Source organism: Engystomops pustulosus, chromosome 7, assembly GCF_040894005.1.
Source record: "Engystomops pustulosus chromosome 7, aEngPut4.maternal, whole genome shotgun sequence".
Classification (NCBI taxonomy): domain Eukaryota; kingdom Metazoa; phylum Chordata; class Amphibia; order Anura; family Leptodactylidae; genus Engystomops; species Engystomops pustulosus.
In genome coordinates, this window is record NC_092417.1 from 157,391,062 (window position 1) to 157,404,364 (window position 13,303).

The 13,303-nt window shown below is 43.9% G+C and overlaps 1 protein-coding gene across 2 annotated transcripts in view; it reads left to right on the forward strand.

The window, feature by feature from the left end:
* The window catches only part of PTDSS2 (phosphatidylserine synthase 2), a 42,545-nt gene extending 34,993 nt beyond the window's left edge, over positions 1 to 7,552 (forward strand). For both annotated transcript variants that reach the window (XM_072118535.1, XM_072118536.1), the window contains 3 exons: positions 701 to 846; positions 4,417 to 4,602; positions 6,903 to 7,552. In XM_072118535.1, coding sequence (XP_071974636.1) covers positions 701 to 846; positions 4,417 to 4,602; positions 6,903 to 7,029 — 459 coding nt within the window. In that variant the 3' untranslated portion in view covers positions 7,030 to 7,552. The remainder of the gene's footprint in view (positions 1 to 700; positions 847 to 4,416; positions 4,603 to 6,902) is intronic.
* Positions 7,553 to 13,303: the final 5,751 nt, after the last annotated feature.

Sequence of the window (13,303 nt, forward strand, 5' to 3'; positions counted from 1 at the left end):
TGCAAAGTTTTTAAAATGGTCGGACAACCCCTTTAGCCAATATCTGACCCCAACCTATATAATAACCCCTTTTTTCTGCCGCTCTCTCTCCTTACAGGTTACCCTCTTTTCTGTAACCCTGTCTTTTATTGAATCCTTTTCTGTGGCCTAAAGAAAAGGGGGAAATATAAGAAAGGGGCTGAAGGAGAAGGAGGGACCCTTTTTTCTCTAGTTCCCATAATTTTAATGCCCCCCACCATATACAAACATATACTTGCCTTTCCCCGCTCCACAAAAGCCGCAGTAGTCCTCTCCTCTTCTATGCAGCTGCTATACGCGGCTCTGATGCCGGCAGACGCACAGTGATGACATCATCTCGTTTACTGGATTCAGACCTGCTTATAGACCTGTAGAGGAGAAGGAGACTGCTGCTGCTGCTCCGAGGGGTGAAACACAAGTATCAGCAGATTGTGAATCGCTGGAGGAAAAGTTAAAATCAGGTCCTGGACACACACAGGGAGAACCGTTCTTTGCAGAATGGGTGCAAAATTACCGCAGACTCTATTTTTACACTGCAAAAGTATTAAAATCTTCAACCACTTCCATCCTAGTTTCTGATGCAATGTTATGCCGCAGTCTTGCCGCAGGCCGGGCTCAATCTCTTTCGTTCTACTTATGTTCGTTAGTCATCCTTTTTATTTTTTGTCTCCCCCTTTTACAGTTTTTACTGGCAGAACTCAACACCTTTTACCTCAAGTTCGTCCTGTGGATGCCTCCAGAACATTACCTGGTGTTGCTGCGTTTGGTATTTTTCGTAAACGTGGGCGGCGTGGCCATGAGGGAGATCTACGACTTCATGGACGACTTGTAAGTCTGGAGAGAGTTAATCAAGCTATGTGACCGAAAGTTTCTGCTATTATCTCTAGATGCAATCCAGTAAGGGGGTCCTAGCTGTTTAGGGTCCTTGGATCGCCTCTGCCCAAGGTGTCAGTTAGCGGTGATGGGTACATCCTTAGTGTGTTTCTCCAAAAATACTACTTTATCACAATTTTGTCGTTTAAAATTATTGGCCACAATTTGTTCTGTATAGTAATTGCGCCTTCCCTACATGAGCCCCTCTTCCTCCTCCTCCATGCTGTCATTAGGCTGGAGGGGTTCTGTATGTTAACCGCTATAACTTCTGTACTGTGGAACCTAGAAACACAGTTCTGGTGTCATTTTAATCTAAGATGTACACTGTTAGGCTACATTCAGACAAACATGTGCCACGGGAACAAGGCATAGCACACGTTTGGCTGCAGAGGGATGAGTTCTGCTCACCCATCCCCTCTCCATAGGGATGTCAATCGCCTGTCCATACTTGCGGTACTTAAGGTAAAAAATAAGGCCTGCTTTTTCCTTTTCCCAGCCATGGTACATTGGCACACAAATTGTGCAGCCAGTTATATGTCCCCTTAAAGGGCACCTACCACCCCGATTCTACCTATAAAGGTAGAAGGGGTGGTAGGTGGATGGATGGGATGTGAGGATAGCCCTTTTTTGGGCTAATCCTCACGTCCCGGGTGTCTTTTAGAAAACTTTATTGCATGTATATGCTAATTTTTTTATGCGGCTACTGGGGCGTGGAGTAGCCGGACATTAGGCTACTAGTCGCGGCTACTCCACGCCCCAGTAGCCACGTTACTCCACCTACCAGGTAATCTTCGGCGCGCAGCTCCTGGTAGCTGCGCGCCCTCGTCCGAGTCCCCCGTCTACTGCGCATGCGCAGTAGTTCCGGCCGCGGCCGCGCAGCCGGAGGCCTGCGTTCTGCGCATGCGCAGAACGCAGGGGACCCGGACGAGGGCGCGCAGCTACCAGGAGCTGCGCGCCGAAGATTCCCTGGTAGGCGGAGTAACGTGGCTACTGGGGCGTGGAGTAGCCGCGACTAGTAGCCTAATGTCCGGCTACTCCATGCCCCAGTAGCCGCATAAAAAAATTTGCATATACATGCAATAAAGTTTTCTAAAAGACACCCGGGACGTGAGGATTAGCCCAAAAAAGGGCTATCCTCACATCCCATCCATCCACCTACCACCCCTTCTACCTTTTATAGGTAGAATCGGGGTGGTAGGTTCCCTTTAACCGGTTCGCGACCGCCCACCGTGTATTCACGGCGGCGGTCGCGTTCCGATGCATGGAGAGGGCTCACGGGCTGAGCCCTCTCCATAGCCGGTAAGTCTCTGCTGCATATTGCAGCAAAGGCTTACCGGTAACACCCGCGATCGGTGCCGGCACCGATCGCGGGTGTTTTCTTGCCGCTCCCCGTGACGTCGTCGCCATGGTAGCTTCGGGTCTCACGAAGACCCGAAGCTACTTCGGGTTAACCCATTCATTACAATGTGCTATCAGCACATTGTAATGTATGAGGAGTAAAATCCCCATATACTGCCATACTGTAGTATGGCAGTATATGGTAGGATCGATCAGACAACCTAGGGTTAAAGTACCCTAGGGAGTCTGAAAAATAGTAAAAATAAAAATTAAAAAAAAAGTTAAAAAAAAAAAAATATAATAAAAAAAAACTAAAAATTCAAATCACCCCCCTTTCCCTAGAACTGATACAAATATAAATAAACAGTAAAAATCATAAACACATTAGGTATCGCCACGTCCAAAAATGCCCGATCTATCAAAATATAATAACGGTTTTTCACTGCGTTTAACCCCGTAACGGAAAATCGCGTCCAAAGTCAAAACTGGCACTTTTTTGCCATTTAAAAAAAAATTTAAAATTCTATAAATAGTGATCAAAAAGTCGTACAGTCCTAAAAATAATATCATTGAAAAAATCATCAAAAGCCGCATAAGATGACACCACCCTCCACTCCATACAACGAAGGATGGAAAAGTTATAAGCACAAGAAGACGGCAAAATAAAAAAAAAAATTTTGTTCATGAGGTTTTAATTTTTGTAAATGAATGAAAACATTATAAAACCTATACAAATTTGGTATCCCTGTAATCGTACTGACCCAAAGAATAAATTAGATGCGTCATTTGTGGCGTGAAGTGAAAGCCGTAATATCCAAGCCCACAAGAATACGACACAAATGCGTTTTTTCACCATTTTCACTGCATTTGGAATTTTTTTCCCGCTTCCCAGTACATGGCATGGAATATTCAATGCGATCAATATGAAGTGCAATTAGTTACGCAAAAAACGAGCCGTCACATAGCTTTTTACGTGTAAAAATAAAAAAGTTATAGATTTTTGAAGGTGGGGAGTGAAAAATGGAAATGAAAAAACGGGAAAGGGCCCGGTCCTTAACCGGTTAAAGTTTGTTATGAGCTTTTATATTACAATAGGGAGTGGGAGCTGCGTTATGAAAAGCGCACACCTACAAACACAATCTGCAATCATGCAATATTAAAGGATCAATTCGCCTCCTTTAAATTGGACCAGAACTGGTACAGAAGATGGTCATTTTGTACCTATGGCTTCGTTTTCGGTTGGGGATTATACTAGCATCACTCCGAAAAAATAAGCCTTGCATGATCTCTCAGGCTTTTCGGATAAACACTCTTAAAATTCTTTCATGCTCCTCTTCCCCGGTAATGCACTAGATGGCAGCGTGGAGCTTTCTAGCTTTTAACTTCATGGAGATCATGAAGCAGACTTGGTGCTCAAAGAGTTAATCCTGATGATTTATTGAGAATTAAGGACCCCTGGTCTTGCACAGTCGCATCCACTTTAAAAAAAAAAAAAGAGAGAAAACTAGAGGTGTCAATGTCTAGGTATATTAGTGACGACAATATGTGATTCCTTTGCCTATAAGTAAATTTACAAGCAGTTGAGTCAGCAGATTACAGTCCTTTACAGTAGCCTGGATGTTCCCCAAGCTGTAAAATAAAAATTTTAAAAGGCCTTTTGCCATACCATCCAATTTCATGGGAGTGGTTAGAAATTGTGCTTGGCAGTTTCCCACAGCATTGACTGGAGCGGCGTGACACCTGCTGCTCCCACCAATTAGTGATATTGGGACCCTAACGCTCCAGATTGCCAGGATTCCCATTCTCATGATCAGGTCTGGTCCCAGCAGTCGGACCTTCACTGATCATCACTGTAAGGCTGCATTCACACTACAGTATGGGGGACGTATATAGGGCCGACGTATATGCGGCCGATATACGTCCCCCATACACTTCTATGGACGCGCGGCGCCCTACGGGAGCGGTACGGTGCAGCACACGTGCGTAGCCCGTGTCCTATCTTTTCCCATATTACGGCGCCGCGGCCATACATCGCTATGGAGAGGGGCGGGGGTGAGCTGCGCTCACCTCCTCCTCTCCCCGCGCTGCCGTGTGCCCGCCGTGCTACGGTGCGGCGGGCTCACGGCAGTGTGCATGCAGCCTAACTGAAGAAGAAGTTCTCCTCACTTTCCTGTGTTTGCTCTCTAGGAAGTTCCACAAGAAGCTGGGCCAGCAGGCGTGGATGGTGGCCGCCATCACCGTGACAGAGTTCCTTATCGTGGTGAAGTACGACCCATATACTATAACACTACCGCTACCGTTCTACGTCACGCAGTGCTGGATCCTGGGGATCGTACTTGTCCTATTGTGGACGGCATGGAGATTCTTCATCAGGTAAGTAGTCTCAGCAGGCGCCTGCCTTATTCCTGAGCACGACTGCAGAAAAGCAATGCAAAGGGAACCTGTCATGAGGATTTAGGCCCAAAAGCTGTTATTCAGGAGCAAAGTAGTAGTAGTCCTTCTATTCTGGGAGATTCCACATTTCACAGAAAAAATAAACCTTGAACTCTGCATACAGGTGACCTAAGGAGTCACGGAGGCGGAGACAAGTAACAGTAGCCTGATCCCTTCTGGCTTGTCTAATGTCCCATAGGACTCGTCTAGGACAGGTACGGCATCATAAGCTGACTTCATGAGCCGCCACCCTAGACTTGTGATGATGTACCTGGACTGCAGGACATCATTCAGGCTCCTTAGGTCATTATAAAGGCGCCATTGAAAATCCATGTTCTGAAAGATTCTGCATTATAGAATATAGAAGGACATCACTGTGATTCTAACTCCATCTTGGATAATGGATTACTGGCGGTTTGTGCGCCTAAATCTTCATTAGGGGTTTCAATTGATCAGCAGCAGATGTGACCACTTCTATAGAAGCAGACGTTTATCTATTTACTCTTCCAGAGCATTTATTATGTGTGTGTGTGTGAGCAGAGACATCAACTATGACCTTTTAAGGGAACCCGTGACCTCGTTTTACCCCCACTAAACTATCAGCCTCCTCAGGTAGGGTATGAAATGTAATTTCTAGAATTCACTCTTTTGCCAGAGAGGAGTCAATCCAAGGCTGAAGGGGAGGCGTCACTTTAGACACCTTTCTATATTGGGTTTTATAGAAGCTGAAAACAACACCAGCTCTGTAAATCGCAGAACCATAAACTTCTTTAATCTGATACCAGAACCACGAGTAGGTTACCGTATTTTTCAAACTATAAGGCGCACAAAAAATGCTTTGATTTTGTTAGAAAGTCCAGTGCACCTTATATATGAACCGTACTTAGACAATAGCTGCCTTGAACTGTGCACAGGTCTGCCACCTGCTGGTCATTCATCCTTATAATCGGGTGCGCCTTATAATCCGGTGCGCCCTATATATGAACTTAGACATTTTAGCAGGCATTTATTGATGGTGCGCTTTATAATCCGGTGCGCCTTATAGTCCAAAAAATACGGTAATTCAAAGTTGGAAATGCAATCTGCAGAAAAATAATTCCCTCCTTTTTCTTTAAAGGGGTTGTCCACTTTCAGGAAATCAACTTTACAATATACTTTCTGTATCAATTCCTCACAGTTTTCTAGATCTCTGCTTGCTGTTCTGCTATAGAAAGCTTCTACGAATACTTCCAGTGAATAGAAATCTTTCATGTATTGCATACAGGTGCGCAAGCTGTTATAACACTGCTCTGATTATTCTGTTATACTAACGGCTGGTGCACCTACGTGTCCATCACATGGCCACGGACAGGTTCTTGTCCACTGGAAGTAAACGTAGAAGCTTTCTATAGCAGGACAGCAAGCCGAGATCTAGAAAACTGAGGAACGAATACAAAAAGTAGATTGGAAAACTATTCCTTACACAAAACACATCAATTATTTGCTGAAAGCGGACAGCCCCTTTAATCTAATCGTCCGACGGAGAATGAGAGACACAGGAAGTTAAAGGTGGCTGCTACAGAACTCAAGCTATAGGAATCTAAAATAATACATCCCCCTCCAGTGCCTCTTTATCCTGGCCCGTCTTTGGTTGGTATCATTTCAGATGCCAATATTTATATACTTTATACTACTCGGAACCGTGGTTAACATATCAGATTAAAGAAGACAACCTCATCTTTTAAATCCTATTGGACCGGTGGTTCTGTAGCTCCATGTAAATCTGTTTCTGTAGCCCAAAGACCTACAGGCACACGTATCTTAAGCCTGGATTTGTGTCCCTGCTGGTGTACAAATTGAACGTCAACATGTGAACATCAAAAAGAGCAAGAAAAGATACTTGTTCCCCATAGTCTAAAATCGAAACTTTATCTTTGCATTCCCAACTATGATTTCACCTGCCCATATCTCCCGTTTTGTGGCTCATAGAACAGTCCTGATGCAATTTGAAAGATACATTCTTCTACTTTTAAACTGATACCGGAATGATGAGCCCAAGATATAGAAACACAAATTAATGCTCCACCCTTCAGCCTCTGAATCTGACTCGTCTCTTTGGAGATTTTATTTATTCTTTTTATATAGAAGGGTGAGACTTCACTTGCAAGAATGAATTCTAGACTTTTTGTACCAAACCTGAAGGGGCAGGTAGTTTTAATGGGGTAAAATCACTAAATAGTTAAATATTTGTTCCTCCACAGGGACATCACGTTGCGCTACAAAGAAATTCGCCGCCAGAAGCAAGAATACAGACCCGAAGAAGAGACGTCGCACGTTAACGGCGGAACCAATTCCGAAAGGAACTTTTCCAAACAGAAAAACCTCTGAGCTTTCCGGGAACCAACCATATAAGTCCTTTCCACCCAAATCCCACCGCTACGGAATTGTACATTTTTTTTTTTATATTTTAATGTATTGGATACCATTCTGCTATTTAATAATGAAACCCATAAACCTCATGTTTCGCTATGATTCTCCCCCTTCTCTCCCCCCCTTTTTGGAAAGGGAACTGGAATTTTTTTAATTTTATTTTTGAAGGTCAAAACCTGCTGACTTTTGCACCAGGGGGGGGAAATGGAAAATAAAATAACCTGAATTTTATGATTTGCAGCTTTTGGCAGCAAAGATACTGACATTTTACATGTAGAGAATAATTTTGCAGCGTAACTTGTGGGACTCCGTATTTTTCTTTATTTTTTTTTTTTATGTCGGTGATCTACTTTGAGACTTTGAGGATTTACGTTACTAAAGATATTAATGTTTTAATAAGTGACTATGAACAAAAAGATTTGTTGTCTGTGAATGGAAAGCAGTTTGATGTCTGTAAAGATGGATACATTTTCTAAAACCACCTAGTTGCTGTCGTGAGCCACGTAGGGGGGGGGGGGGGGGGGGTGCTCTACACTAGTGCCTTGTGGGGATTGGAGGAGTCACTGGATCACAAGGAATTGATGGTGACTTATCTGTCTGCTTATTTATAGTGGGATTTTCTTGTATGCAAAAACTCAGTTCTGTTATTGCTGTGCCCCTGTTTAACCCCTTAATGCATTATGACATACAGTACTTGTATGTATGTATGTATGTATGTATGTATGTATGAAGAGGGCTCAATGGTAGAGACAACTGGACCAAAACTTTCCAAGTATAAGCCAAGTTTTTCATCACAATTTTTGTGCTGAAAATTCCCCACTCGGCTTATACTAAATAAAAAAAAAATAAAATAAATAAACTCACTACTCACCATTCCTACGGCCAGGGCAGCTCCTCTTCTATCTTCATGTGCGCGGCAGCTCCATGGTCAGCTCCTCTTCTTTCTTCAAGGTGCCAAGTCTGCGACGGCTCCATGCGTGCGGCCCAGCCGGTGCACTCTGTGATGTCAGCAGCGGATGACATAATAGTTGTGCTCGAATAGATCTGTTCTGCACAATTCGGACATATCAGTGGCCGAACCACAAATCTGGCTGATTGACTCCGCTGACAACAATGGCTGTGATTGGTCAGAGGTGTATATGGCTGTGATTGGTCGGTCAGAGGTGTATATGGCTGTGATTGGTCGGTCAGAGGTGTATATGGCTGTGATTGGTCGGTCAGAGGTGTATATGGCTGTGATTGGTCGGTCAGAGGTGTATATGGCTGTGATTGGTCGGTCAGAGGTGTATATGGCTGTGATTGGTCGGTCAGAGGTGTATATGGCTGTGATTGGTCGGTCAGAGGTGTATATGGCTGTGATTGGTCGGTCAGAGGTGTATATGGCTGTGATTGGTCGGTCAGAGGTGTCTCCCTGGGCAATCACAGCCCTTGATAGTTGGTCAGGGTGATCATTTTGCCAGATTGGCAGTTCGCCCAACAATGTCCGGGTCAAGCAGAATAGATCAGAACGCTTATCTCTACTAGTGGACTGTGAGCCCTCTTCACACATGGTGTGTTGGCTGCGTTATGCAGTCAACACCTTCAGCTGACACCCGCAATGTGTGCACACTTCCAGGGGAAGCCAGTTTTGATGAACCTGGCAGCCCCTGCACGCTCCACAAGCAAAGTGCACCAGTTTTGATAAATGATAAGTGTCTGATGCTGGATGATTAATCTGGTGCTGTGTAAGACTAGAGAGTCCTACTTCCCACCTCCCATTTGTTGGTCACTTTGACAAACTACTACATTGTATACATTGATGGTTGGAAACCCTCAATGTGGCGCACAGCATTTCAGATCCAAATTACTAGTTTTCTGGCAAAGGGGGAGATGAATCAATCTTCTACAGCAGTGATCCCCAACCTTTTTCTGCCCAGGGACCAGCTGTAAACATACATTTTCTTCAGAGACCAGTTCGGTGGGGGGTTGCGGTCTGGTGTCATAGTTTCATAGCTAAAAATGTATATTTGAATGCTCCACCATAACTCCCTGTGGGTTTAGCTTACATCGTTCCATTTCCTGAAGAAGCACCCCAACTTGTATTGTCCTTTTTCCTGTAGCATGCTCCCCTCCCATGTCCCCTTTACTGCATTATGTCTTCCCTTCATGTCTCCTTTCCTTTGCTTCCCTCACCATATGCTTCCAATGTCTCCTTTCCCAGCCGAACAAAAATACTTACCTTCCTCAATACCCTGCAACAGTCTTCTCTTCCTTCCCTTCACTAATAGCATGATGTTATGACATCATGACGCTTGTCGTCAATAGAGCAGTCCATTATTTGGTGTTTTTTTTTTTTTGTTTTACAGAGGTCAGGCGCGGCCCAGTACCAGGTGTTCCAAGGGCCGGTCTTGGGCCGCGGACCGGTGGTTGGGGAACACTGTTCTACAGAACAGGAGCTGCACTTAATGTGATCTGAAAAATAAGATTCTTAAAGGGTTATTCCTACGCAGACAAGTTTCTTAAATATAAGGATAACAAAATAACACATTTCCTAACTATTATTAACAAAAATACAGCATTTCACAGATATAATTACAACCTGTCTCTATCAGTCCTGCTGTACACAATTGCAGTTGCCCCTTGGACACGACCCTGCAACTTCTGACTTGTGGTAATGGGCGCTATCTTAGATTTCTGTGTGACTGTTGTGCAGCCGAGTTTCTGTCTCTCTGCCCCCTGCACTCTAGCCCTGCCGCCCCTGCAGTCCAGGGTGGACACTGACTTCCTGCCGGCAGCAGTGTGAGGAGGATTACAAGCTACAGACAGATGTTCTTTATCTGGGGCAGGAAGGGGGGGGGGGGAGGCACAGCAGATGTAGCAGCAGTAGTGTGTTGTGGAATAGCAGAGAAGTAGGAGAGCTGACTGTTTCATTGTGTGCAATATGCATCTCATGGATCTCATCATCTCTGATCTATCTCCTCTCTATTTCTATATGTCAGATACTAGTACAATGTTAAGAAGATAAATATAAGTGTATATAAACCTTGTACCCTGATAATCTAAGCACATTGTCAGCACACAACATCTCGCATCACTAGAGGGATCATGAAGTGTCTGCTTTGAGAGTCCCTGCTTACACTCTGGAATTTTACAATGACCACCACTGAGTGATTGGAGCTAAAACAGCTATAAAACTGAGTAAAATTGTAAAGTAAGGGGTTAAAAAAATGATCTTTATTGTGTGAACATCACTAGGGGAATGAAATTTGAGAATTTTTTTTTTTTTATGGGAAAACCATTAAACCTCTAAAAGTGACTCATCTTAGGCAAATTGGACTCTTCTGTGCTCATTTTCACATGACTTTGGAGGAGATCGTGTGTGTTTTTTTAAAATAGTTAAATGGGTAAGATTTCGCATAAAAGAGGTAAGGGGGTTGCTAGTTTAATGATAAAAGCGAATATCCTGCCCCCCCACTTACACATTGCAAAAACATGAGGTAAAGTGGCCAACCCCTTTGAGTTGGTCTAAAGACTTTAACCCCTGCACGCTCCATGACGGATATATATCAGCCATGGAGCTATGAAGGGTGTATGAAGAGGGCTCACAGGCTGAGCCCTCTTCATACAGAGATGGGCTTTGCTGCGTATCACAGCAAAGACCCATCGCTATCACCCACGGTCGGTGCTTGCATCTTACCTCTGTTCGTCGCTTCCCCGAACGTCATCAGGGGGAGGCGATCGGTTGCCATGACAGCCTCAGGTCTTCGTCAGACCTGAGGCTGAATGGTTTCTGCAGATTCGTTACAATGAGCCAGTGGCTCATTGTAACGTATAGTGTGCAGAAATGCCATATACTGCGATACAGTTGTATTGCAGTATATGGTAGGAACGATCTGACCATCTAGGTTTAATGTACCCTGGAGGGTCTAAGGAATAGTGGGGGGGGGGGAAAGTTTAAAAAATATAAAAAATTCAAATCACCCCCCTTTCCCTAGAACTGATATAAAACATAATAAACAGTAAAAATCACAGACACATTAGGTATCGCCGCGTCCCAAAATGCCCGATCTATCAAAATATAAAAACGGTTACGGCCGGCGGTGACCTCCGGAACTGCAAATTGCACCCAAATGTCTGAAAAGCGACTTTTACACCTTTTTACATCACACAAATAAAATAATAATAAATAATAAAATAAAAAATGATCAAAATGTCGCACAGACCTAAAAATGGTAGCAATGCAAACGTCAGCTCATTTCGCAAAAAATGACCCCCCCCCAGCTCCATACCCCAAAGTATGAAAAACATATTAGCATCAGAAGATGGCAACATTTTTTATTTTTTTTTGTACACATTCGTTTAATTTTTGAAAATGTATTAAAACGCAAATAAAATATAAATTTAGTATCACCGCGATCGCACCGAACCAAAGAATAAAGCTGAGGTGTTATTTGGAGCGCAGAGTGAGTCGTAAAAACTGAGCCCACAAGAACGTGACGCACGCGCGTTTTTTAAAAATTTTCCACATTTGGAATTTTTTTGCAGCTTCCCACTACATGGCAGGGAATAATAAATAACATCACGGGAAAGTAAAATTTGTTACGCACAAAATAAGCCCTCGCACAGCTCTGTACACGTAAAAATGAAAAAGCTATGGATTTTTGAAGATGGAGAGCGAGAAATGAGCGAAAATACCCTGCGTCCTTAAGGGGTTAATACATCTCCATAATTGGGAGTGTGAGCTTCACATAGGAATCCAGGTCTTGCCTCCGATTCTGTAGCTTAAAGAACCACAGGCCTGATGTAATCAGTAAGATGAGATTCTTATCTTTAATGTGGCACCAGAATCTTCTATGTACTATAGAACCGAAGATACAGCATTGGACGTGACCTTACCCTGCAGCCTGTAAACTTGACTCATCTCTGGCAAAATATGACTCTTCTCTGCTCATTATCACATGACTTTGGAGGAGTTTTTTTTTTTTTTACTATAGGTAAATTGGTGAGATTTCACTTAAAATAGTGAATTCTAGAAAGGGGTCAAATCTGATGCCAGATTACATTTAAATACCTTCAAAAGTTCATATAAGTGATAAAATAAGCTGAGAAATGTATCCCCCCCCCCCCCCCCAGTGTGGAGGACAGAGTTGGGACAAGCGTTTAATGCTGTGTTCCTATGGTTGGAAGTGAAGGAGGTTGTATAATAGAAGTTGCCGTATGGTATGTAAATTAACCGGATGAATTTTTTATTGGCTGCTTGTTCTGTTCCCTCACCTTCTGTGATATTATGGGATGTATCTGTCATACTCGTGAGAGAGCCGCCCGGTTAAGCTGCTTGCGGCGTGACAGGAAACATTACCCCGTGTAATTTGTACAGAGATGAAAGGCAGGACATGTGTTTTTAATATTTTAAGAGCTACAACAACTCCAGAATTCATATCACATCTATTATTACCTCACAGCCTCTTCTAGGGTTTCCCGTAAACACAATCGCCTAGTGGGCGGCGCCCTGACACTTCTGACGCCTGGGGTCAGTGATCGATAAAAAAATAAAAATTGACACTGACTGATATATCACATGTCACAACGATGACAGAAAAATTATTTTCCAAAAGTAAAAAAAATTTTTTTGCAACTTTATGTATCACATACACAAATAAATAAATTCAGTGCACAATGGTCGTGGCCAAAAGGTATCCTTGAAAATCCTACAGTGGCTACTTACCCTGTCCCCCCCCTAAATGTTGGGGGTCATGGGGTGAAACTGTAGGCCAGCCAGTAGCATCAGTGGGTCCTAGTGATGTCACTTGTTCTATGTCACCGGGGCCTCCTGAGGTCAATGATTGTCCGCTAAGGGTACCGTAACCTTCGACTCTTCTAGCGCAACGCCGGAACAGGGAGAAGGATAATCCTGTAAACTCTTACAGCGAGTACTTGCCATGCTCTGGTTTCAGCGGTTGTCGGTTCTTCAGCACTTTCATCTGGCCTGGAATTGTTCCATGCCACCACTTGTTCCATGCCACCAGGGCCTGCTTAGGTTACTGATAGTCCGCACAGAGTCCTATGGTCCCTGACCCTCCGAGCCCAGCCGGCAGTGACGGCAACCGATGGAACTGGGGCAAGGTAGTCCTTTCCCGAATCTATTGTTGGGGGTCATGTGACCAAACCATTGGTTGAGGTCAATCAGTTTCCTCATCGGGCCCCAGTGACGTCACTTGTTCTATGTCTCTGAGGCCTGCTGAGGATCCAATAA